Source organism: Pomacea canaliculata, linkage group LG13 (assembly GCF_003073045.1).
Source record: "Pomacea canaliculata isolate SZHN2017 linkage group LG13, ASM307304v1, whole genome shotgun sequence".
NCBI classification, from domain to species: domain Eukaryota; kingdom Metazoa; phylum Mollusca; class Gastropoda; order Architaenioglossa; family Ampullariidae; genus Pomacea; species Pomacea canaliculata.
The window spans coordinates 16601387-16627642 of NC_037602.1; the positions used below are offsets into that span (position 1 = coordinate 16601387).

The 26256-nt window shown below is 43.6% G+C and overlaps 1 protein-coding gene and 1 long non-coding RNA gene across 2 annotated transcripts; both read left to right on the forward strand.

Annotated features, from left to right (window-relative positions):
- The first annotated feature begins 272 nt into the window (after positions 1–272).
- Positions 273–19902, forward strand: LOC112554488. Its single transcript, XM_025222270.1, has 3 exons — positions 273–545; positions 19165–19331; positions 19869–19902. Exons 1-3 carry the CDS (start codon positions 324–326, stop codon positions 19900–19902), a joined length of 423 nt encoding a protein of 140 aa, XP_025078055.1. The 5' UTR covers positions 273–323.
- A 4884-nt stretch (positions 19903–24786) lies between these two features.
- On the forward strand, positions 24787–25954 carry LOC112554671. Its single transcript, XR_003097283.1, has 3 exons — positions 24787–24854; positions 25307–25486; positions 25891–25954. It is a non-coding gene; the product is annotated as an uncharacterized LOC112554671 (long non-coding RNA).
- Positions 25955–26256: the final 302 nt, after the last annotated feature.

Genomic DNA, 26256 nt, shown 5'->3' on the forward strand with positions numbered 1-26256 from the left:
GTTAATAAAAAATGATGTGTGGACAACGCCTCCCTTGTTTATAAAAGCCACAAAAATAGGAAAACAGCTTCAAGTTGAGCGATCTGTTGGGAACACTTCACATCAGCAAACTGTTCTTGTCAGAATCTCGCTTTCAGCCAACAGTCCGATATTCGGACAAACATACGAAAGGATGAAAAAATAATCTACAAATATACCCTTTGTGTTCGCGAAATATTAATAAAGAGAGCTTATTGCGTTTGTGTGAAGACATTATTCGTCTGTGATTCCAGCTGCAGACATCAAGACATCAGCCACTCGTCACAAATCTGTTCAGTCAACTGATGCTGGAAGGTCTGAACGATTTAATGTTATCCACGGACATTCTATTGCCAGCATCGTCATCGAAGGCAGCAGCTGTTCGTTGCCAAGGATCCAAGGACGGTATCATGGGGAGACAGGATCGTCTGCAAGCTGTGTTTTGTCTTGGACGCTTTGCAGGAATTCTGGGACGGCGTCGCCTGACGGGATGTGCAAAGCGAGGGCTGTTGCTGCTTCTGTTTGCGGTGAGTAGAATCGTTTGTCGAGTGTTTACCGTTTGATGTCCGGAATAGCATTTTGAAAAGTTTCGACACAGCACTTTGCCTGCTGTAACTATTTACATTTATTCTTCTCCCACAAGGGAGCAGGAATATTTTTCTTGGTGGCGTAAACGGGAATCTTTTCTTATTGGCTCTGTTTGAACGATGGCTTTCAAGATGTTTAACCCCTTGTGCATGCCACAATGGAGAGAGAGAGGGTAAAATAATAAAAGACAGTACCGTGAGGTTGCGAAAGTGAAGTAATAGAGATTGCACATAACAAAGAGTGATTCTGTATGTGAAGGTTTTGCGAGTTTACGCTGCCTTTCCTTTGTTAACCCTTGGAGGAACAGCAGTGGCATAGGAATTAGGGGCAAAAGGGGAAGCCTTCCCTCTTCCAAATAGACAAGAATGAGAATGTTATCCATTGTCACCACAGAGTACCCCCACCCAATTGCCAAGCAACTTCGTTCTCCGATGTCAGGTAGCCATATTCAACAGATTTCTGACCTTCAGGCCTGACTTAGTGATCCCATTACACTGCTGAGGTTAATACGTTGATTGCCGAAAAAAAAAACCATCTGACACATTTTTGCCAATAGAGTAGAATCTTCTGTGACCTGGTATCAGGTCATGACATTCTCCCTGTAATATCATTACAAGAAAACTGATGACAAACTGCAATATTCGTCATAACTGTCACTGCAAAGGTCAAAGATAAACGCTGATCGCTGCTTGCGGTTGCAGACATTAGTGAATCAGATCCGCTAGACGGACTTCAGAGAAAGAAGTTCAGCTCGTCAAATTTTCCATGTTCCCGATATGTCACAGAGCTGGAAAGATGGAACCGCTTGTGACCTAAAGGGGGATAACTGTTAGGGACAATAGTATGATGTGTACGGGGAGCAGCTGAGGGAACAGGGAGGGGATGAGTATTTGAAGACCTCTGACAGAGACAAAGGTTTGTCAGTGGGGAAATGCTATAGGGTAGGTCGCGTTGATATTGAAAGGTGCACGACAGCGGGACATGATATTCCACTTAAGTTTCATTTTTTCAGATTTGCTTGCCATTAACTGCGAGTTTCCTGCCGGCTTTTCGAAAACGTTACGAAAAACGAAATCTAAGGGGGTCACCTCAGGTCGGAATCGACTTCCGTTTTCATGAATGGGCTTTTTTGGGAGAGAGTGAAGAGAATCGCACGAGTAAACGTAAACTCAAATCAAGCTGACAAGAAACGCAGTGTGAAGTATCCAATATGTCCCTTAGGACGATGTCTTCAATGTCTTATTAAAACAGTACATTTTTAAAAAAAAAATGAACTTAAGAAACAAATGCACGCGCAAGTTATTAGTGTGTATTCATAATAACAACACAAATAGTTTTAGCAAAATACTCACAAAAGATATGTAGAGGTCCTGACAGATTGGCAGCAAAAGGACTACACAAAATTGAACAACTGTATGGTTTTTCTGCTTGGCGTTAATTAAAAGGTAAAATAACAGAAGAGTATACACACAAGGACAACGAAGTATACATTGCTGGGACTAAACCTCAGATCACGTGACTGACTGATGATACTCGTGTAACACATCAGGAAACTAAGGATGGCTTCTTTAGAGCTGTTGGCTACATCTGTTTGCAAGCACAGTATGTTATTGTTGTCTTTCTCTGTGAGTGTGTGTGTGCGCCTGCGCATTTATTGCCATATCGCAAACTTATTATTGTATGTGTAAGGCAACTCATTGTAAAACACACACACACACACACGTGTGCATGCCCACGCATGGATGGTATCAGACTCAGACAGACTTCCGCAGACGCTCCTAAAAAGTACGTGAAGGATGATGATTAAAAATTCAGGCAACACCATTAAAAACGAAATGATATGCATCGCGTGGAAAGAAGATTGCCCATCAGTGCACACGAAACACGTTCCCTCTCAGCGTCCACTCAACATAGACTTATTTATTTTCATAGGTAAGATCAAGTTCTATCTTTTCTATATTTAACCTGTTTCCTGTTACAAGAATAACTACGTCTGTTAAAGGTGTCGACAAAAATCGGTATAACCCTGCAGCAGAGACAGAAGTCTGAGAAAATAAAACTCTCTTCAGCATCCATCTTATCTTGTGGCCGGTAAAAAGCTGTCTGTGCTCAGTGTATGACAGGAAATGTCCTTTTGACATTTAAGGCTGTTGTGATTACTCCTCACTTTATGGGAGTTCACACTGCTTTTTGAAAAAAAAAAAATTTTTGAACGGAAACTGCCGATTATTAATATTATTGGTAGGGAAAGGAAGTCGGGGATATTTTTTTCGCATTAATCTCAACCACAGTGGATTGTTTAAGCATGTATAACAAGCTGATTCTTGAGTCAATATTAAGCAAAGAGATAGGTACATAGAAAACAGTTTCATCCTGAAAGAAAAAAAAACTTAAAATGATGTAACTAATTTTAATTAAGTGATAAAAATGGTTTCAACGAATTCAACTTGTTAAGCTTTATTTCAGCAAATGTATTCAATTTTGTTTCACAAGACTTCAGACTGACATCAAAATATGTTGCATGATGTATTGATGTAAGGTTTTTATAGAAGAACATATTTTAATCAACAGCAACAGTACAATCTCAGGCAGAAGACATGCACACTCACATATTAAAGCATACAAATTCTTTCATATTTATCAGCAGTGGCTGCAACTATTGAACCCTGGAGTATTTTGTTTATCCCAGTAGCAGGACCAACAACTGGTCATGTAATGCCACCAACAATGTGGTAAACAGGGCAGGTTGAGAACATTTTGGCTGAATTCTGCAAATTGTCCAATTTCTTGAGAGAACATGCGAGAGAAATGATTTTTCTGCTGGCCATGCAAAAAGAATATTGCAGAAGTTGAGTCAAGCTTCATGTTGCTAAAGATAAACAACCTTACTGATAAGGACATGTTATCAGCTGTCTCACTCTCAGTCTCAACTGTTATACTGAAGGTAGACTTGTAGGTGGTCTACAGTCCCAGATAACCTAAAGGCTCCTTTCTGGCTCAGACAAGTTTTTAATGACTAATCTGATTTAACAGAGCTTACCTAATGTGATACATAAAATCCTACAGAATGCATCTTCTGAATCAGGCGGGAGACATTTGCACTGATAAGGCTGCCGTGTCTGCCACTTCCTTCTTGTGTTGACAACAAGTCTTGCCTTTTTCAACTGTTTCCCAGCAGCTTGGGTAGTGTAGTTTCCATCCGGTGTTTGCTATTTATTTTGCATCCAGTCATAAAATAAACCACCACCATTTGGCAGATAAAAGAGTAAACATTTTTGTCATAATGTAGTGATGTTCAAACGGCAACAACAACAGTCTACAGATGTTGTAAAGCTCACAACAGCTCCCTTAGATTGGGTACCTAGTTCAGGCATCTCATTCTAGTCAGAACTGTGAGCCCGTTGCTGTTCCAATGAGTGTGTCTTCTAAATAAATTATTGTCCATTGGTACCATCATCACCAGAGAGAACAGCTGCTCGACAAGCGGTAGTGGTGGTGGTGGTGGCGGCGGCGGCGGCGGCGTTTGAAAACAGACGCCAAGCGAAGCACATGCGATATCGTCTGCCGTCGCTTGCCGCGCCGCTCTGCCAAGCGGCAACTTCAGACCACAAGGGCAAGTAAGCGGAAGAGGTGAAGAAAGCTGGTAATGCTTATCATTGAATAAATTATCCGCTCTGCTTCCTTCAAAGCGGAACCTCTTGGGGGTAAATCGGATTTTGATTTGTTTCACGTGATCTTTGCCCCTCGTTCTACTAAACTGCAGCTGATCTATTCTCCCTGGCACAGAACTTTTATTGTTTTGTTGTTGTTTAGTTTTTTTGAAATGCCTTAAAACTTGCTGCCCAGAAATCGTTATCGCCTTTACAACAGCAGTACAGGAAGGTGTGATAAGTGCCTTTTATTTGCACTTGTTGTCTTGGGAGACTTTTTTCTCGTCTCTCCTTACAGCAAGAAAAGTTATCTCCCTTTACCCGTTACATGTAAAGCATGTTTTGTGTAATTGTTCCCCTTTCCTTTCTCACCCACACAGCCGCTACTGGACATTTTGTTGTGAATAGCCATTGAAAACGTAAGTCCATACACTATTGTATCTACACGCACATAAATTAGTTCATCATAACCTAGTTCCTTAACTGGCTAAAGCTAACAACGAAAACTCTGAGGCACGCAATTATCCCCCCTTACCCTACCCCTTCCCCTGTCTGTGGATGGACCTAAGATGTACCTGATCCAACGAAGCCCACTTTTCTTCATAACCCTCCCCTTACACGCTCGTTCATTTATCTCTCTGTCTGTCATGCACCGCGCCTGCGCGTCATTCATTATTCTGTCCGTAGCCTAAACACCATAAATAGATGTATAAATTCTCATTTAATTGGCACCCTTGCTATATTTCGTATTCATTAAAAAAACCCTTTTTAAATCTCCACCCCTCCATCCTGTTTGTAAACCTTTTAGCCTAACAGCAAGGTTAAGTAAAATTACCCGGATGTCACATTAAGGTCACGATGCTCGTGGGAACTCAAAGCTAACTTGGTTGCCCCTACTTTTTAGCCATCCACCCATCACCTTGTTATCTTCTTGCCTCAATACAGCCCCAGATTGTGCTCTTGCATCTTATCTTTTGCGAACAGACGTCTGAAGATGCCGAGCCTTGTAGCGAGCCATGCCTGTATTTCATGACTTCCTGCTACTCTCTGTCTTCCTCTCTTACAGTCAGCACTTCCAAACAAGGAGACTTCAATTAAACACGCAGTAAAGGTAAACTAAAATAGAAGGTTGGAAAATCACGCTCCGTTTCAATTTATCTACTTGAAGCATATGCACTTTATTGACTTCGTGTATCATTCCATGGAAGTGTATAGATGGACTGATGACTGTCTACCGAGACTAACGCTTAGCCTCTTGCGAAGCTATCCGCTGTTACATATCCGCGAAGACGATCAAAACAGACCGAAAATGGACCGCAACGAGACTTTTGATGTTAACAATATAATTACCGTAAGTGATTGCTGTGTCTCACTATTAACCAAGTTCTTGCCTATTTAGAACACAAAATTACTTAATTAATCAGTTTGAAATCTTACTAATGGAATTATTCATTGTTTGAAAAGAAAATTAATATGGCGATCAAAGATGTTCTCATGCATCACTCTGGTCTATCGCTTATGTGAAATCTGTTTGTATGGGTAACTTGGCTTGGCTGTCCTTGTACACCTTATTATGCTTAAAGTGAGCAAAAACAGTAAAACCATTACATTTTAATGCACTTTTCTTCAAAGTGTCTTGAAAAAATATAGGCTTTCGATGGGTTGAAGCTTTTACATTAACCGGCCCATAACATAATGACAGCTGCTCGCCACTCGTCTCTGTCGACACACCTGCCAGCAGAAGCGTAAACAACTCCAACCCTAAATCGAAACATTTGTCTCTTGCTGTGTGGCATCCTACTCGCGGAAGTAGGAGCAACCTCCTGATTGTTGTTAAATCTCGCCGACTTCTGACAGTCATTGTCGTTCACAAAGCCGCAAACTTCGTACTGACTATAGCCTCGTTCTAGTAGCCAACAGGAAAAAAATCGTCTGCAAGCAGTACAGTGATATAAGTCCGTGTTCATTCATCACATTCGTCCTTTGTGATTTTAGGGGATGATCTTTTTTTACATAGCTCTCCTTCATTCTTAACAGTCGTCTCAGTCATCACTTCAAAGGACGAATGGGGTACAACTTTTAAAAATAATTATTAGGTTTTTAAACATGAATGATAATTGTGTCTCAGTATGCCTCCTTATATAACATATATTGCAGCTCTCCCATTGGCTGTAGCCTTGACAACGTCGCCGTATTCATGCACTATCCTCACGTCTTGTTGCTTACATACTTTTGTCCATCGTGATGGTTGCAAGCGTACATTTCGAAAATGCAAGAGGAATATTCGTACTGAGCTTCACCCAGTCATTATAAATATTGCATCCCACTTTGTGTTTATATTATTGTTTACCGTGGCACTGCTACTCGTCCAGATCGTGCTCGTGGTTTCTTTTCTGTTTCAGGTATTGACTAATATTGCTTGATTTATTGATTGATTTACATAATTTACCAGTTTTGGTATTAAGCTGTCTGTCTGTCTGTCTCAATCTCTATCTTCGTGAAGCGATAGCTGTCATTGCACGTAGCACATTTTCATCTCCTGCCTGTTGTTGAAAACGAGGCTGAGGCCGGAGTCCTGACCACTCAGGTTACGATGACCTGCACACATTGATAAGGAAAACACCGCCATCTGACAACCAGTCCTCATAGCATCAGTCAGATCGCCCAGACCTTCCTCAACAGCAGAACAGCAGAAGCATCTGTCAGCAAGAAGCAACCACCACCCACCATGCACGCAATGCTGGAGGCAGGTTCCCGTTGACAGAAAAACATGCCATGCAGCCCTCCTGGCTCTCAAAGATGTCGCTTAGCCTTTTCTGCCCCTAGGCCATCTTTGGCTTTGGAATGCAGGAAGAACTTTTTATCTTGTGGTGGAGAGAGTGTTCTTTATGCGGAGTTCTTGAGCTAGAACAAAGAGGTTGAAACTGAGACTGATTTCCAGATTGGGAGTCATGTTTCAACTTCTCTCCCTCATCCCATCTTTTTCCTACATCAGTTCCCTGAATACCCTTAAATTTACATCAGTTCTCACGGTGGTCTGAGGTCAGTGACTGAAAAATGTTGCGACTGTGTCATTGAAGCCGTTGGATTGGACCCTTGCAAAACCGGAATACATAATTTGGCGAGGGCGCGGACACAGACTTCCACACACACCCACACAGGCTTACTCAGGCTTTCAAAAAGGGTGCAGTATATTATCTTTTAAAGCATTTCGTTACAAAGATATCAGGATTGAAATGTGCATTTCTTTTAAACCAAAATGTTCCAGATTATCAAGATTCATTTCTAAGTGCGCACCAGAATACGAGTATGTTTAAAAAAACAGGATTTCGTTTCTTTCCGATGAAAAAAAAAGATGTCCTGAGGGCATTTTCACGGATCTGTAACAGAAGCCATTAATGCCATTAGACTTGCTTTTCCTTTTAACAGCTTTGGGGCCAGATGCAAAAACGAGCTAAAAAAACTGTTAGCGGCTAACAGTCAAAAACAGCTAATTTGTTTAAGAACTTTTAGCTGATACTAGGCTTAGCATCCAGCTCGCATGACCACTGATTGCGAAGTCGTAAAATATCAGAAGCAACCTCTTAGTCTGGAACTGACCAAATGCAAAGAAGTTCGAAAGAGACTTTATACCTTTCTCTTGTTTCTGTAGTCCTTATTTACTTACTTTTTTTTCTTTGTTTTCTTGTTTAGCAGCCAATCACGAGCGTTCTGTATCTGCATGGACATTAAATCCCGTTTTAACTGTGACCTCTACATTTATCAAACTTTTGTCACGTAGGTGAAAAGCAGAGAATAAAAGATAGACAGGGGACCGACTGCTTAAAGATAATGGTTCGAAGTTGGCAGAGAATAATGCCGAGGCAAGGAGACAATGACCTTTTCTTGCCATCCTCAATCGTGCGACAACAACCTCGAGAGCCGCAGCAGCACACGCTTGCCCCAAGCAAACACCAACTCGTCCCGTGGCCTGTCCGGACCGAAGTTGTCAGAAAGGAGGAGGATGGGAGGGCCTGAAGATGGGGGAGCACAACGGACCTGAGTTAGGGGGTACAGTCCTGCAAAAATGCGTTCGCAAATAGCTAGGGATGACTGTACGCTCCAAACATTCGATGGCAATTGTAGCCCACCATCCACAAGAATGCTTCCTTGTTTCAGTTTCTACTTTTAACTCTACCCTGACATTAGTGCAATGCCAAGTTTAGTAGGATCTCAGCATCAATTACTGGGTGCTGACCAACATCTGGGCTTTATTTTGAAATTATTGTATACTTTAAAAAATTATTTACTGTTCTAGAGTTACCTTGAAGTATTTCGATAGGACAAAAGGAGTGAGTTAAAGTTCTTCAATAGTTAGGAATTTTTTTTTTTAATGTCGAGACTAAGAATAGAGGTGAGTACGAGATTTCCCCAAGACTAGCTGAACATCTTCCCTTCCTCTCTCTTTGGCTTTGAGGAGGATACCGAGGTATAAAAATCATTATTCAAAGAAATTTTTTAAAATCCATTTGGAACGTAAAGCCAGTAGTAAAGCTCGGATGTAATACATAGGCCACTTTGTGGGTATTCGTGACAACACAGGATACATCTTGTCATTTAAAAAAACTATCGAGAAAAGTGATGGCGTAGTGGAAAGAGGGTTGTTTACTCTCAGTTATATTATTATTAGTATATCGCACTGTGTTCAGCTTGGTGATTTGAAGACATTTTACACTCTTCTGGACCTTTAAGTCCTGGATTGGATCCGTAGACACAGGGATCACACGTAGGTCAGGGAAGCACAATCTCTTACAGAGGAGCATTCGGTGGGGTCTAGTTTGGAGGGCGAGATGAATCCCTCGTGCAGCATCAGTGACAACTGATTTAACGGAGAAGGGGGTTGGTAATGGTATGTGTGACCTCCCTTGTTCACATTCCGCGGTCTAGAGACGATGAACCTGTTACATCTGTCTCTAAGGCAGCTAGACTATGGGACTACATCCTTTGTCATGGATAGAGACGTAAATATTTCTGTTTGTTTAAAAACCTAGTATGACGGAAGTTAAAGTGACATTCATGTTTTCATCCTGTTATTATTGACTCCTTTCTAACTCAGACAGACCCGAAAGCTTGTTATATATTCGCGAAAGTTGCTGTCTTCTTCCTGTGTACACAGCCTCACAGCTGTGAACTCGGGAGCTACAGAGGGTGCGGGAGAGATCAGAAAGAGATAAGACAGTGTCTGGACTTGAAAGTGTTAAATGGCCATTAGTGACAAAGAAAGGCGGTGAAACAAGTCTTTGGGGTTTTCCAAACAGGCCGGCGTTGAACAGAGCACTGCGTGGTCTTTGTCAATGAGAGATTCTTGAGTCTTGGAGATTCCGTGTCTGTGTGAGTTTAAAGTGAGTAGAACTAGAGTGAGCGACCTTTTCCATCATTAAATGTTGGCTTGCAAATCCCCACAAACCACCTTCCCTTGATGCACAGTGGCTAAGTTGCTTTTTTTTTCCTATTAAAGACTGTGGACCTTAAACTTTGTAACTCTCAGCCAACTCACACACACAAATAAAAAAGAAATAAGGCAATAAAAAATCTAAAACAAATAAAGAAAAAAATCATAAAGGAAAAAAAGCCATAAAGAAGAAAAATAAATATCAAAGACGAAAAAAAGGAATACTCACCGAGCATGAAAACAAAAACATCAAGCAACGGGAAAAAAACATCAAACAACGAGGAAAAAACATAAAAGAAGTACAAAACTATCAATAATCAAAACAAAACAAAACAAAAAGGTGAAATGAAAGAAAACCACAAAAGAACAGGGAGAAAAATGAAAGATAGGAGTTTGAACACAGCATTACGCGCCCTCTTGGTTTGCTGGAGTGACAGGGGCTGGGTGGTAATAAAAGTGGGTGGATACAGGGCCTGTAGAGTGCCAGTTATCTCAGTGGAGCGAGGCTTTTGTGTGTCTGTGTGCTGATGGTGGGGTTTGATGTTAGTTTTAGAACAAGTCTGCTCTGCCGCGCCGGAAGTGACCTTGTTTAGTCGCGCCCTCAAAAAATGGGTGTGAGAGGGTCTCTCACCGATCTCTTATTGTGTGTGTATGCATTCGCGTGCTCGCATTTACCTTCTAGAACTACTAGATGGTGCCACAATGGATTTATTGCCTTTCTTCCCTATTTAACTCTTTTTATTTTCTGTCTCCGTTTCTTAATGAGGTTATTCTGACATCTTGTTCAAGAAACGACAATGAAGAGTTTCATAAGACGCTGTGAATGTTATCAAACAGAGCTTCCTGCTAGTCTCACATTTCCCTTCAGGAGATGCCGCCCCCGGTGAGTGTGTGTTGCATGAGGTAAATATTAATCATGGGTATGAACATTCAGGGTCTAATTGCACATCTCGAGGCGAGATCACTACAGACTTAGCTGTCACGTGATCGCCGCAATCTTGCGAGGGCTCTGGAGCCATTTTCATGAGCGTCTCCTAACACCCATGCCGGCCATGAAACACTGTGTGCAGTCTTATTTTGTGTGCATTTTACGTAGAGATGTACAGTGATGTCAACAAAGGGAGAACTATACATTTCATGTGAGTATGTTACAAAATATTTGGTATCCTCTAGTGGGGCAGAGAACCACCAAGGTTCACTGAAAGCCAGTCAATAGAAAGAGCATCTACTGACGGTGAAGCTCGCTGATTGGCTGCATCAAGTGCTTCCGGCTACAGTCGAGTTGCTGTTCGGATGAACTGATGAAACCAAGCGTGGCTGCCCAGAACACTTGCCGGCAGAACACAGCGGCTCCCATTACCACACCACGTGACGGGTTCCCAGGACAATAGACAGGACAGTCCTGGCTTGTTGCTGAGAAGACACGCGCACAATCACGTGTGAAGCTACCCAGAAGTCTGCTTGATTTGTGTAGGCTTTTATCTCGGAAATTGCACCGTGATATTCCTGTCGGGGCACATTAGTGTTTTGTAATCTGCCATAGAGGTTGTGAACCCCAGACACATGGGAGGGAACAGAAGGCAGGCACACACACACACGCACACACACGCACGTGCAGACACAACGAGAGAAAGGAAAGAGAAGGGGGTACGGGACGAAGTGAAGAGGGGCAAAGGTCAACTTTACAAAAATAAAACCTTGCAGCAGACAAAGGTAGGAATCGTACACGGAGGTTTATAGCTCATGGTGGATGCGAACCTACAAAAAAAGGGAGTGGATTGCAAAAGTGTGTATGTCGGGTGGGGGGTAGGGGGAGGCTAAGGCTTCCCCCGCCAAGAAGCGGTCTGCCACTTAGTGTTTCCTCCTTAAGTGTTTGCTTACAAGGGAAACAAAAAAGGGTTACTGAAAGGATGTTTGTGGAGAAGGCCTGGTATCGGCTAGAGCCGGACCTGTTAAAAACTAGTCTGGGAGGAGACCGGAGGCTTGGAGTGGGATGCCGTTTTTATGTTCATTACCAGGAGCATGCAAAGTCGTTACCCGACTTCACCGTGAAATCGACCTTGACTATAAAAGGTGTTGACATTCGGTCCACCCCTTTCCTTGGTAAAAGCTACCTGTCCACTCTTTTTAATTGTACCCTGACATGTACAGAAACCTTCGTACAAAACACGTGCAGGATCACGCGTGAGATGTACTCAGTCAAATGGCTATCCTGTGTGTGTTACTCATTCACAAGAAATGTTTTGTGTGCGTTAATGGTAATAATAACAATAATAACAATAATAACATAAAGTTAATTTTATAATCTCGACCCAATGGGAAGCTCATGATGCTTTTTAAGAAAGACATGAACGCAACATAACACGCGGACGTGTTGTCTATAGAAGCCGTGTGAGAGAAAATATATGTTGCCAGAAGTTCCTCCCAATTTATTTGGAAAGACTGCAATCCTTACAATAAAAATAATCATTACAATAATCAATAAACTTTAATCCATTAAACAATAACACAATGGCTATCCCGTGTGAGTTAATTATTCATACAATCTATCCCATCCTCTGTCTTGATATGTTGCTGCCGGAACTCAGAGGTTGCTGTGGAAACTGTAAGTGAGATTCTCAGATGCTAGCAGAAAGCGCCATCGTCAGTCTGAATTTCTGTAACATCTGACTGTGCACGGCTGGCAGTATTTACTATTTAGTTAGACTCCGGTACAGCGATTATGTCAGTTATGAAGCTCATGATCTCCATTGACAAAGGACTTGACTCGCAAAACCTTCGACTGAAGTAGGACCAACACACCTGCAGCAAAAGCCATCTTGGAACATACCGAAGACATGCTAAACGCGAAGCAGTTCTCCCGAAAAATAATTAAATCGTCGAAATATTTCCCCTGAACTTATATAACGAAGACTGTTTATTTCAAGCACCTCCTGGAAGTGACTAGTGTTCAGGATAGTAAACAACCAATCGTCGGTAGTTACATTTTCTAAACAACGGTCATGTAACTGCAAAGGAGACGTCGGTCGATCTTGCTCTCTCGTGAAACATTTTATGGTTTGAGTTGAAAAACGTGAGAGGACCACAGGGTTGGAGGTTGGGAGGCGTGTGGGTGCGGGTGCGGGGTGTGGTGTGGTGTTGGAGGAAAGAGAACCCGCCAGACTCAGGTGTGATCACCTGGTCCGGTATCCCGTGTCGGCGAACTTCAAAAGAGAACCAGTTTCGTCACGCGCGTGAGAGGCGACACGCGACTCCCGTTTCGTCGGCGTGTGCGTCGTGACTCGTGCGGAAGCTTGACGAGTTGTAATTCGTGACACGAAGGTGGCAGTCGGACCCCCGAGATTGGATTCCCCAGGACCAAAGAGAAGCGTTTGTTTGAGCTGCGAACAGCTCGGGATTATATCTCTTCTCCTTGTCGGCATCTGGCGTCAGCAGCCACTGGCCATCCACGGCCGCCTGCGGACGTACAGAGGACGTAGTCTACGCTGTCGGAAAAAAGATGACAGTGAAAACACATAGACAAGAGAAGAAAGCTAAGACAAGTGAACAAGGATTACAAAGAAATAAGAACAAAGGGGAAGAAGGAAAAGGAAGACTAAAATGCACGAAAAAATAATGAAGAAAACACGTCAAACAAGAAAACGAAGCACGTAACAAAGAGAAGTCTCTTTCTTCCTCCCTCTTCTCTCTCTCACTTTCGTTCACTCACTCTCCGGAAGATGGAGGTTTCAGGTTGACCTACAAAGCGGCCTGCAGCGTTGGCGATGAGGGTTAACGACCACGAGCGGCACTGCTGTTCCTTTTTGCATGCAAAGGTTACAGCTCGACACTACCTCCAGCCTCCCTGTGTGCGCCCCACTACCCTTTTGTCGGGTACGCAAGGGGAGGACCTGCATCCTAGCTGCATGGTACCCCCAGGCCATGACCTCGGTCTGCGGAAATGTGACCCTGCAGTGGGGGAAATACAAAGAGTTCGCGTCTGGCATCTCTCTGTAGCATCCTCCCTCCGGCCACGTGACTCTTGTCCGACACTTCTGCCCCCACCGCCGTTATCGTCGTTGTCTGGTCACAATAAAAGAGGATAAAACTCAGCTCATGATTAGTTTTGCTTCTGTAGAATGAAACAGTTGTATACAAATTTCTGTGATAACTAACAAGATAGATAAAGGAAAAACTAGAACACTCATACCCTTCTTCTGATCGAAGTCTTCACAAATAAAAAACCAGCTGAGAATTTTTTTAAACTTTCACACTGGTGTGCGAAATAATCAGCTGACGAGATGCACACCTGCACCATTGGGCAAACGATCACAGGTATCGAATTTAAAATCCTCAGGTGTGTCTTCATATTGTTGCGGCTCAGTGCTCCACTGGGGGTGATTAGGAACAAGAAGTATCTTCAAATGGTTATAGGTGTCCTCCTGGTATGTTAATCACTGCCTGTTGCTAATAAATATTTTTCAACTTTAAAATATACCTTCAGATTTCAATAATAATAGGGTAAACTAAACTGACGATAAGCGAAATTGCAGACTTTTGACTACCAGTATGTCTATGTGATGACAAGTCTCTACATTGTCTCTTATCTCACCGAAAGTCTTCAGGGACTGTGTAAGTTAAATACGTGTCTGCTGCTTGTTCCCATGCCAAGGTGCAGGGACTAACAAAGCAAGGGATGAGGCAAGCCTAGAGTGAAATAACACAGGCTCACCCTCCCTGGCTTTCCATCATGAATGGGTTAATCGTTTGAAACTTAATTCTTTGCGACCTGAAGGAGGTCTAGTCCCGCCCTGACGTTGATGCCCAATTATCTGATTCCCTCGCCAAAGAATGCGATGAAGAAGTGTTTATTTCAGTTTCTCATACGCCTGATCATCTGTCAGACATCGAGAACCCGAGGGAACTTGAACCGCGTCCTCCGTCGCCACCAGAATCTAACCGAAGATTTGTTTGCATTATAAGGGCGAGTGTTGCGCCTTCTGGAAGCTTTCTTCTGAATTCCTGGAGGAGTGGCGGGCGCGCACATATAATTCAGGAGGATCGAAACGATCAAGTATCTCTTGTCTTGAGTTGGACACCCACGGGGAGGTGTCTTGGGGTCATGATACTGTGGTTCGGGCAGACTCCTGAAGTGAGATACGGGAAAATGATACATAGTGAAAGAGAAAGGAAGTTTTGGAATCTGCACTTGCTCGCCCAGACATACAAGCAGACACACAGATAAAACGCACTAAGGGTGTGCACAACACATCTTGCACACTTACATCCGGGATATTTAGATGCGAGGTTTTAAGACAGACTAAGATTTGTTCTGCCTTTACACTCGACCATGCCCTCAGTCTAGTTAACTTTAATTATTTTACTAAAGCATTGTAATTAAAATTTTTTGCAGTCATTTATCTAAAGTGCTTGCCCTGCCTTTGAAAAGTTGTCTCCCTTTCTCTATGAGCCAGCGAGCGGATAGGGTGAGAACAGATGTGTTATCGCCCCTTTGGTCATTACCTCTTTTCCTAGAAGTAAAGAAGAGGGCATGCAAGGATGCTGTCTGATACTATTATTCAAGCATACAAATATAGATACAGACGTAGACATCACACATTACATTCGCCATCATAGGCATTGTATTTTTTGCATTAACAAAATTATGCAGGGTTGCGAGGTTGGGTATCTTATTTGTCTGCATTGATGTTACAGGGTGGGGGAACTATACATCTCATCCTGCTAAGTGTTGTTAGTCTATATGCTTACGCAGAATAGTTGGATGTAGGATGGCGGAGCTTTATATCTTCTCTAACCATGTATACCCGAGGGTGGTTTTATGTACCTTATTTGTTTACCCGTGGGTCTGAGAACACGGGTGGTGTACAAAGCATAGAGTCACGTGACACGCTCAAACAAGCTGTAACACCCAAGAAAACTAACGAAAATCTCCTTCGCTGCCTGGTTTTAGTCCCTAATAAAATACTTATGTGCCAGTTCCCCAGCTTCCGACGTACCCCGCTAACGGAATAGAGGAAAGAAAGATGGTGGTGGTGGGGGAGGTGTTGTAAAATGAACTCAACATCTGTGGTGCAGATGTGACAGGTTTGGTTTGTGTTTAATTAGTTTGTCGTGTGTATAAAATGCTTAACGTAAGGAGAAAAGGTGCAGTCAGTGTTAAAGTCGAGGGGAAATAATCGCGATAGAAATTGTTTGTGGCAGGCAGGGCATGCACTGATAAGCAGGGGAGGGAACTCGTAATGTGTGCGCACAGTGTATAACAGATTCTCCCGACACTCGTGGATCATTAACGCTCGTACGACGCAAACCAGGAACCTAACATCACCCACATAATCAGGGGTTAAAAAATGTCTGGAATGCTAAGAATGTAAGTAGTAAAGAGGAAGAATAGAAAGGTGACCTCTGACACCTCACTTTCTGTATCACTTCAGGAACGAGTTCAGAAAGTTCCTATCGTCGGGGGTTAAGGGTGGAGGCGTACGACACCTTCATGCATACTGCCACAGGTTCAAACGACCAGGCGGCGGGCCGGCGGTTTGCTGTATCCTGGGGCCGCCCTCCACCAGGCAGGGTAAAGGGGGCTTTGCGCTTGCCACCAGTCACTAATGGGTCGAACGAGAAGCTCCTCCCACCATCAACCCTGTTTCATTTTACATGCTTTCCTCCTCTCTCTCCCCTTGATGCTTCACTCACTCCGGTCCCTCCTCCATTGACCCCCAAGTCCTGTTCTCTTTTCTGGTGGCCACGGGTGACCATGCTACTTCACTCGCAGTGCAGACGAGCAAAACAACGGGTCCAGGGTCACTGGTAACAGAAGATTGCCAACCCACCTCTCAAACCCTGTGCTCGGGTCTCTTCACATCATCAGGATCTTTGTGTCATGGTGTAGAGTGCTCTTCAACCCGTGCAAATGCACGTGTGTTATCAGGGTAAGAGATACCTGAATGGCCTCCGAGCATCTGTGGAGCAGTGACACGCCCGCTGCCAGGCTCCGTGTCCTTACGATCTACCTTTGCATCACTGACGATTGACGAACGAGGAGGTCACCGGTGGTTTTTGTTTTGTTACTGCCCCTGTCCTGGAAACAGAAACGACGGCGGATACTGCAGCATGGATAGCACAACGACTTATGTCTTCCTAGTGGTAAGGAGAAGTTTAATTGTTTTACATGTTGTTGTCGTGTTGCAGTTGTTGGTAAGGATTTTGCGTCCACTTGTGTGGAGGACTTTACATCTTTTCAAGAGTAGTAAAGGCTCAACGCTTAGGTTTTTTTTTCACATTCTTTGTTTTGGTATTTTCTGTGTACTATTTATTATGAGAAAAAATGTATTCAAAATGCTGTCAACATCCCCGCAAACCAGTTCTGATTTTCTTTTTGCAAAATGCAAAACAGAAAAATTTTATGCTGTTCACAGAGCAGTCTTCGTTAGTTACGTGGATCAGAGTCGACAAGGAATGTTGTTGAAAAGCTGTGACTATACACACTACAAACCTCGTAGTAACGATGCCAGCTGTCTCTTGATGCACAGTTGCTATGATAAGCTACTTTTTTTCCAATTAAAGACCGTTGACCTCAAACTTCGTAATTCTCAGCTAACACACACACATACACACAACGAACACTATTACACGCGCGTGCTTTGTTTCATCGATAACTTGTAACCGTTTGGTCATCTGTGTTCTTCCCGCCTTCCTTCTGCTGTAGCAGTGGTTGCGCTTATTGCGCCTGCCCTCACCCTTTACTTGTCTTTTGAAGTCTCAGGTAACTTCCACTCCCTTTATCTTTGTCTACTTCTGGATTGAGGAGGTACGACCTGCGGGAAGATGAATGAGCAGAGGCTGGTGCTCTCTCTCTTAACAATAGGGATAGTGTGAGTCAGACTCAGCATCAAAGCACTTGGACTAGCCTCGTAAGCGATATCTCCACAACGCTCATTAAACAAAGAAAGAAATAAACTCGTAAAATAAGTGAATAAAGTTGGAGTGTCTCTTGTTATTAGCAGTTAGCCATTGTTTCCGTGGCCAAGACTATCATGCTAGTAAAAAGAATTTATGGTGACAGTTTGGAAATCGTTCGCTGCGATAGTAACAGGCGAACATCTTTTGACAAAATAAACAGAGAACTGACGAATTGCAGACTAAACCTTTGCAGCATCTTGCTGCATGGACCTTCTGGATCTCTCTCAGCTTCCAGTATACTGTCTTTAGCGACAGAGCATGGCCACCAATGTGACGTCATATGATCACGTGATGCCTGCGCATGCCAGGGATGTACTGCATGCCTTCTATAGGGCTGAACCTGTGTCGTGTCCTCTTCCGAGTCCTTCGATTATAAACACAACTTTGTCCAAGAATTAACACCATCTTGAAACTTTTCATTCCCTCATCACATTGGTTGCCGTAACGACTAATGAGGTCAGCAAGGTGCTTGATTGCCAATTTGCTTGTTGAACACCTCATTAGACGTCTTCTTTACCACAGTGTTCGACTGACGGAGGAGCTCTCCGTGTGCAAATATTTTAAATTGTCTCAATTTCTCTTGGCTTACCCCTATCCCCACCATTAGCTGAAATCGGTACTGTTATCGTTCATCGTTTTTTGCGAAAACACAAAATTAATAAATGTAGAGAAGAAACTGTAGATATAAGATGCCATGGAATTGACAAAGGTCAGCGTAAAGGAGGGCATCTAAGAAATATACTTAATGGACCTCATGAAAGTGAAAATTGTTTACAAGAATGCAGATGCTTTGACGAGGTTAACACAGCTCTGCGGTTGCTAGGCATATAAGGCTAGGTCACCGCGCCTTTATAAGACGTGAAGAAGGTGAAAAGGTCGCGAGGGTCACAAACAAATTCTGGGTCGAATCTTCGCGAACCCTTAGAACTGTAAGCTGTCCTGGCCACGTTTCCTACACTGCGAATGAAGGCAGGTCGGCATTTGTTTACAGAAGCAGCTGTGTGCTTCTCGCGGCATCAAGGGGACTAAAAGACAAATTGTTTACATCGGGATCGCTTGATAATGGAGGGAGAGTGCAGCGATAATGATGAAAAGAAAGAGGCGATAAAGCGGCCTGAAAGCCGTTAACCTGTTGGTTGATGGACTTCCTGACCTGCTCATGAACCCGCCGTCGCCTGTCTTCTGTTTGCGGTTAGGTTTTAGTAGACTTTTGTAGTCGCTAGGAATCTTGTTGCTAGGCATATATTTGATGAGGTTTGCGGCCTTTGGCTTTTACACACGCACACACATAGCTATCATAAATAATATATTTTTATTTTAAAATGGTTTGTGCTTTTATGAGTATTACTGTGTTATACTTTCTACAAAAACTCCGCAATGCATAGTTCATGGCTTTCGTGTGTTTGTGTGTGTGCACGCGTTCGCTTTGTCTTTTTACGCATGAAAAAGTTGGTCGGTCAGAACGGGGATAGTGCATGTTATCAAAAGTGTCATCGTTGAGCTTCTGTTTCATCACAGGTAGTCATGGCGACAGCAGACTCGTCCCACCCGAGGAGCAGCTGGAGTGAGTGGAGCCCGTGCAGCAGGTCATGCGGGACTGGAGTCTCTCGCCGCGTGCAGTCATGTGGACAAGATGACAGTGACTGCCACGCGAAGCTGTTCAGTACAGACTTTGCCATCCACAGGTACTATACACACTTACATGAAAAGATCCACTGTTACTATCTATATTTTGTGACTGCTAATTTCATGAAGATGTCTACTGACAATGCCTTTACAGAGCTTAGAGGGCGTCTCACGGAGAATGTAGTCTAAATGTGCCCCAATATGTACACCAATTAAAAAAAGTATCGTATACTAAAGGTACTGTCCTGTAGAAAATGTATTTGAAAGAGACAATCCAACGGACAAGGTGTTCCAGGCACGTAGAAAGGTGAACGTAGTCCCACGACCTTAAAATGTTGTCCAGGAGTAGTCCCGCGGACAATGTCAGCAACAAAAGTCAGGTGTTAGGCTGACATGAGAGGTCATAATTAAAAACAAAATGTTTTCACTTCGTCATCGTTGCTAAAATTAATTATGGACGTTTTGTGAATTTTGATTTCATAGTTTTATTTTCTGACTTGTTTGAAAGATCTTCAGGTCTTTGACAGGTAATTTTCCGGATTGTTACCCTACATGAAGGTAAAGTTACTAGACGATTTGTTCTGGATTTTATTCAGGTTTGTCCGTCACCCACTTGGACCCAAACGGTGATGCGAAAAGTGCTGCGGTGGTCCAAGGATGACTTATCCAAGTACCCGCCAGCAACATTGGTAAAGCCGGTGTGACGAAGCTTGGAAAATCCCCGCCTTGATGTGTGTTCTTCACAGAACAGACCAGCGTCCAGCACGTGCCAGCTGTCGGATACAACGGTGCCTCGAGGGAACCCTGCGTGCCAGCGAGACTCACGACCGGTCCTGATAGCATCATGTTGGTGGGGTAGCAGTCAGAACAGTGTAGCGTTGTGACACACTCAGCTGAACCTTTCTCACCTTTGCAAGTTATCAAGTTGCCACGTGCAAGATTCGGCTTTGCGATTTAGCTTCTGACGCCGCACGCAGTCTCCCATGGCAAAAGCATCGCAAATGTTTGACACGTCATTTTAAAAAATTAAAAATATGAGAACGATCAGAAGATGACCTAAATCTAAAGAAGCCACTGTTAAATAAACCTTCTATACCAAATTTCTTGTTGCATTCAGAACGATGCGACAACATTCTTGCTCTATCAGACTGTGGACTATGTGGGATGCTGGGAGGAATGGACAATCCGCTCTCCTCCCAGAGCAGGAGGATTCAGCAGTCACCAACCACGTGGAAGCTGAAAGCAAAGTGGACCCGTGTGCTCGTGTGTAGTAAGGAACACAGCTTAAGTTATCTCATCTCTAATCCACATTTAATAACTTTGAACAACAGCACCTTTCACATTTTTTTTCTTAACCAAGCTCAGAAAAATGCCAATCTAACGAATAACAGCACTTAGTATATCATTGCTTGAATACAAAATTTCTGTTTTTCTCTGCTGCAGAGTTATTGCCAATTACACTACACAATCTTTTTAACCTGTACGTCCCAAAAGTGCATGCAGGAGCTCAGCCAATGTGCGTAATCATTCTATACCTGGCTATTGTTCGTGTTGTCGCTCCGGGGTGCATGCTTGGGTGTGTGCGTGTATGCGTGTCCCGGCGTGAGCAACGAGCGTGCGAATGTCCCGGCTGGCATGCCTGTGTACACGATGTGTGTTTTTGTCGTGTGTGTGTTGGTGTGTGCGTGTGTGCGGTGTCCCGGCTTGTCTCATATTCCTGTGCCACGTGTGTGCAGCGTGTCCAAGCGTGTATGCTTGTGTGTGTGACGTATTTCCGTTTTAATTCTGTTAATCATTGTGACATACAGTCTGACACAGAAAAACCGATAACAATAAACCCAGCAGCATAACATTTCCAAAAATCGATAGGCTATGAGGGCATGTGCATGCATGTTACAGGGTTAACAGTGAAGCACGTGTATGTCGTGTACACAGTGATTAGTGACACATGTGAGAGGAAGACATATCTATGTATGTTTTTATCTACGGAGCTGTGTTTGTTGGTCTGTTTGTCAAGTAATGACATACATATTTTAGTGTAAGTGCCCGGACATTTTTAAGTTATAAAGTTAGAATAACACACGCTGGCCTCTGGCTAAAGTATAGGCTTTAGTAGAAGACAGCATGCTGGATTGAAACATGAACATTCATAATATTAGTTATTTCAACATCACAAAGGGGTTTTTGCGCAGACAAAAGACGGGGCAACCCGCCAGGTGTATCGCAAATGAAGCAACAGTGAACAGTCAGTCTGTCATTTACTGGCAAGAGTCAAGACAAACAACCTGAGATGCTCTTTTTCCCATGCTCAAATAGCGGCAGGGTGCGCACAGCTATGTCCTTAACAAACAAGAATGCGTTCACATTCACAGCTTCTTCTTTTTTCCTTTTCATTCTCCTGGACTCGACAGTCCTCTTTCTCTATAGTTTCGTCGGCTGCCTATTTTGTTTGTGTTTCCTTTGTCATCTTTTCTCTGTCTGTGTATAATTGTATTATTGCTCAGGCGATATAACAACAGTGTACTTATATTTAAGTGATTTGAAAGAAAATGTTAAGCTGTTACTACTGGTCTCTACGAGAATTTTTGACACAGCTCAATCTCATATCGTTGTCTCAATCACGAGCCCCACTTCCGGAGCTCTGGAAGGCGACTTGCGAGAAATAATGAATGACCAGATACCCGAAATTCCCACGTGAGTTGCAGTAGTTTTCTTTTATTAGTTTCATTTTTAATTCCTATTTTTCTGCTTAAATTCGCTTGTGGGTAAACAAATCTTAATTCTGTTAACATCATCTCAATGTTTCTTCACCCACTGAATGTCAGTGGTCTGATGTGGGAAAGAAAAGAATGCATTGCCTGAGTTCTATAATTATGGCACAAAATTGTTTTGTTGACGCTCTTTTTTGGTGAGATCTCTTGTTTTTACTTACATTGAGCATTTAAACGTACTACTTTTTCATTTTGCGCAGGTATTGCACATGATGCAAATGACTAAAACATAGACATTGTTCGCGAACAGTTTAAAAAAGCAGGTTTGCTTCTGCTTTCAGTTGTGCTAAAGGGGAGCAAATCTCTATAGAGTGCAATGGGTATATTATTTATTTCTAACCGACAGATAACCAGATGGTGATGGAGCCGAAGGCAAGGTCACGTGTGGCGCAACTCGGCCTTCCGCACACGTGACGTGACTCGTGCAAAGGCAAAACGAGCGGAACCAGGCGAGATGACCACGCTGCAGCACACATCAATGCTCTCGTAGACCTCTTCACCTAGGATAGTTGAACAAACGACACAATACTATTAATCGTATTTGTATGTAAGTTTATTTCCCTTAGGTTATCTCCGTTTGCGATTATACAGTGCGCAATCGAGATAATATTTACATGCACTCGCCCACCACACGTAAGAGCTACCAACAAACACCTTCCGTACAAACACTTGTACACATAATTGGTTAAATACGTCTTTTACATGTCTCTCCATCTCCGCAATACCCGGTATAAATGGAGAGTGTGTACAGCTTATCCAACTCCAGTGCTCATACAAACTTTAGGACACGAAGAGAGCTTGTGAAATGCAAGTTCAATCGACAGCTTTAGCAACATAATATAGTTTTAACTTTTCATTTTGTAGGTGGAAAGCCTACCACGCATCAGAGAAGTGGGGGGGCCCCCCCATGGCCCTTCGTTAGAGGTGACCTCCCACCTGCGAATCCCAGTGAAAACAGTCTGCAGATCTCAACTTCCGGTGGCATCAAGAAGGCTTCTCTCAGAGTAAAGCAGCCGCACTTGTGCCGGAGGTAAAACTCTTTTACTGCAGGGTTAGAAAGTGAGCAACGGGAGAGTTTACATTAACCGAGGTTTGCTTTGGCTACGTTGATATAAACAAGAAAAAAAGAAACACAACAAACAACACAACAAACCAAAGAACAAAAAAAGATCAAAAAAAGGAAACAATGTTACAAATACCATACATAATACAACAAAACACATGGATTGGAAGAGAAAAAAAAAAGCAACAAAAAGAAACAGCCAACAACAAACAAGAGAGAGTCCAAAATAATAACAACAGTTAAGCGGCGTGAAAAGTGTGGTCCGTTCACGTCATAGAGTGCTGGCATTTGCGCACGGTAAACGCAGAGCAAAATCACTGTCCCTCCGAGAAAAAACCAGGTGGTCTTCGTCCCGACGCAGTGTTCGTTCTCACCTGCGCAAAGACCCGCCGTCATCATGTTAGCAACTGCCAACAACAGTGCCCTGGTCCTCTCCCAGGCTGAAGTGAAAAAGAAATTGACAATCATTAAAGGAGTAGAAAACCTCTTGACATACACAAATTTTTTTTAAACAATGAAACAAAAAAATTTCGCACCTTGTTACCCCATTTCCTTCGGGAAGAAAAAGCGAGCGGAAAAGAAAAAGGTAAAAGACACAGAGCGACACAGTAGAGAAAACAAAAAAACCCCGCCAAATGGTTTTAACCCAGCCCTGTACAAGCAAGGCGCGGCAAAAGTACCTCTGTGTAAGACACCAGAAAGTAGGGCGCAACTTGGTCTGGACACAATCTTGTAGTTCGGTAATAAGACAGGGTTTCCCCCGTTTCCCATTTTGCCCACAGGGAAACGACTCCATAACTACGGCCCCAGAAGGTCATCTCCCTGAACATCACACAGTGAAGAGAACAACGGGGAGCCGCAACTCCCTCTCATACTCTCTCGTCTCCATCCGGGAACTTTCCTCTCTCGTCTCGCCTCCTCCTGCAAGACCCCTCTTCCCTCGTCCTAACCTCCCCCATCCACCACAGTCTACTTTCGCAGCCGAAATTTAAGGCGCTGCACGGAAGATGCGCTTGTTCAAGAAACTGGACCCTGGTTTTCAGTTATAAGGGTGTAATGACCATTTAAAATGTGTGGCTTTTTTTTTCACTTGATTCTAAAACTGGATTCTAGTATACATGCGTGAGCGACAGGTGCGTATCTGTTCACAGTTTGGCGGGTGTGTACGTTTGTCAAAAGCAACACGCAGCAGACATAAATAAAAACAAATGAGAGGGAACTGTGTTGTATTGCCACTTTCTTCTTCACTCTCCGGATTAATTTATACATACTAAAAAATCCAGACATGAACGATTTTAATTTTTGATACCTTCAACTGCTCAAGAAGTTTTCTCCTCAATTCATACTTTTATTATTAAACAACATAAAACTTTGATAGCAGCGAGAGATTAGGTCTGTGACAGATGCCCGCTTGTATGCGCTGGAAATAACTGAAGATAATCACCCATTACCTCCGCGCTTAGAGCTATTCGTGACTTTAATAAGGTCTGCCAGATCGCTCATCACATCCAGCAGTAACTTTACCAGCAGGCGCAAGTGTGACTAACGGACCCTTGCAAGCAAAGCTTGTGCGGCAGGAGTGATGCTGAGATGCGCTCGGGATGTGGTAACAGGAAGAAAGTAAGGGGGGGCGTGTGTTCGTTTGTTTTTGGATGACTTCCGGTGCCCTGACCCCCGCGGACGAAGAAAACTTTGCAAGCGCTCACTTACTGTCCAGGCCTCGCTGGGTGACCGGACCCTGGACGGAGGTCAGAGGGTGTAGCTAGCATCTGTTCATTGGTTACTAGACTGACTGAGATGAGATTAATTTTGTCTCTTTCAACAACTAATGAGTAATATTTGCGAGATGGATGTTTTGGGAGAGAAATTTACTAAGCAAGGAAATGTAGAAATTAGTTGGTGTCCGATTTCTCTGATTAAAAAAAAAAAATCATTTAATACTAACTGGTCTTGAGTAGTCTGAACTGAGTTAAAAGATAATCTAAATGATTGAGGCGGCCACTGCAGAGAGATGATAATCAAGCAACTTGCTTACCTACCATTTATGATGACGGGTATGCTGTAAATTGACAAGAGGGTAGAGTGGTAGACGATGATAGATGCTAAAGTACGGGTACGCGATTGTTTGCACGAGTATACTTACCGGTAGGAATAACCTTTTTCTCTTTTTTTTTTTTTCTTTTCCCTCTGACACCCGCAGTGCTCGAAAACCTGTGGGGTGGGTACACAGAAACGCACTGCCCGTTGTGTCAATGAACCCGTGGAGGGCAAGGAGGTCAAAGTGCCTAGAGTGGAGTGCCAGGGGCCCGAGCCTGTGACGTCACGCAAGTGCACCGTTGCGGACTGTCCTGAGAAAACGTCATCACCGCCTGTCATCAAGGTAAAGAGATTATCGGACGGACAGTCAGACGAGAAAGCAGACACAATCACATAGAGTGACCTTACTGTGCATTGCCTGTTACAATCTCTCACAGGAGAATATTTCAAGTTAAACAGTCCACCCGTATGAGGGATGGCTCTCGTGATTCACCGTCATCCGGCGGCCTTAAAATGTGCGGGCTAAACAATTGGCCGACATTCGTGCAGAGAACGCACCAGGCGCCCATTCATTCTTAATGAACAGTGGAGGCCTTACGTGAGAATGGAGTCACCTAGTAGGTGGTTACGAGAAACAAGACCGCTACCATGTTTTCCATGAATAAACGACCCCCAGACCTGACAGTTTTATAGAACCCTGGTTCACTCGGCCCAGACCTATAGCTGACGGTCAGCAACTCTGCGCAGGCGGTGAACTACACCTTCACTCAGCTGCCGACGTCTCTAAAGCGACAGGCATGCTGGTTTGGGACAGGCAAAGAGCCCAAGCCTGTTGCCAGGGTACAAGTCCTGACTACACTGGGTTCCGCATGCCGGTCAAGAGAACTACCGGACCGCGCCCACTTGAATCTACTTGGAGCAGAACTCAGAGGTGGTGCCAAATGTGCGGCAGCAATCTCCGCGCAGCCGTCCGCGTGCCGTGACATTCAACGGTAACCTGAGGGTGAGGTCGCGTAAGGTCAAGAGGATAATATGGGTGACGGTCACGGGGGGTCAAGGGAGGGAATCAGGGTAAACCATTGAACCGTCACAGGGTAAGGCCGTAGCAATATA

What these genes read in the sequence shown, in the direction of transcription:
- LOC112554488 (XM_025222270.1), top strand. Translation starts at nt 324, where the DNA reads ATGCTGGAAGGTCTGAACGATTTAATGTTATCCACGGACATTCTATTG. An exon ending in TGTTGCTGCTTCTGTTTGCG is followed by an intron (nt 546 to 19,164) that starts GTGAGTAGAATC and finishes GTTTCATCACAG; the next exon opens with GTAGTCATGGCGACAGCAGA. An exon ending in ACAGACTTTGCCATCCACAG is followed by an intron (nt 19,332 to 19,868) that starts GTACTATACACA and finishes GATTTTATTCAG; the next exon opens with GTTTGTCCGTCACCCACTTG.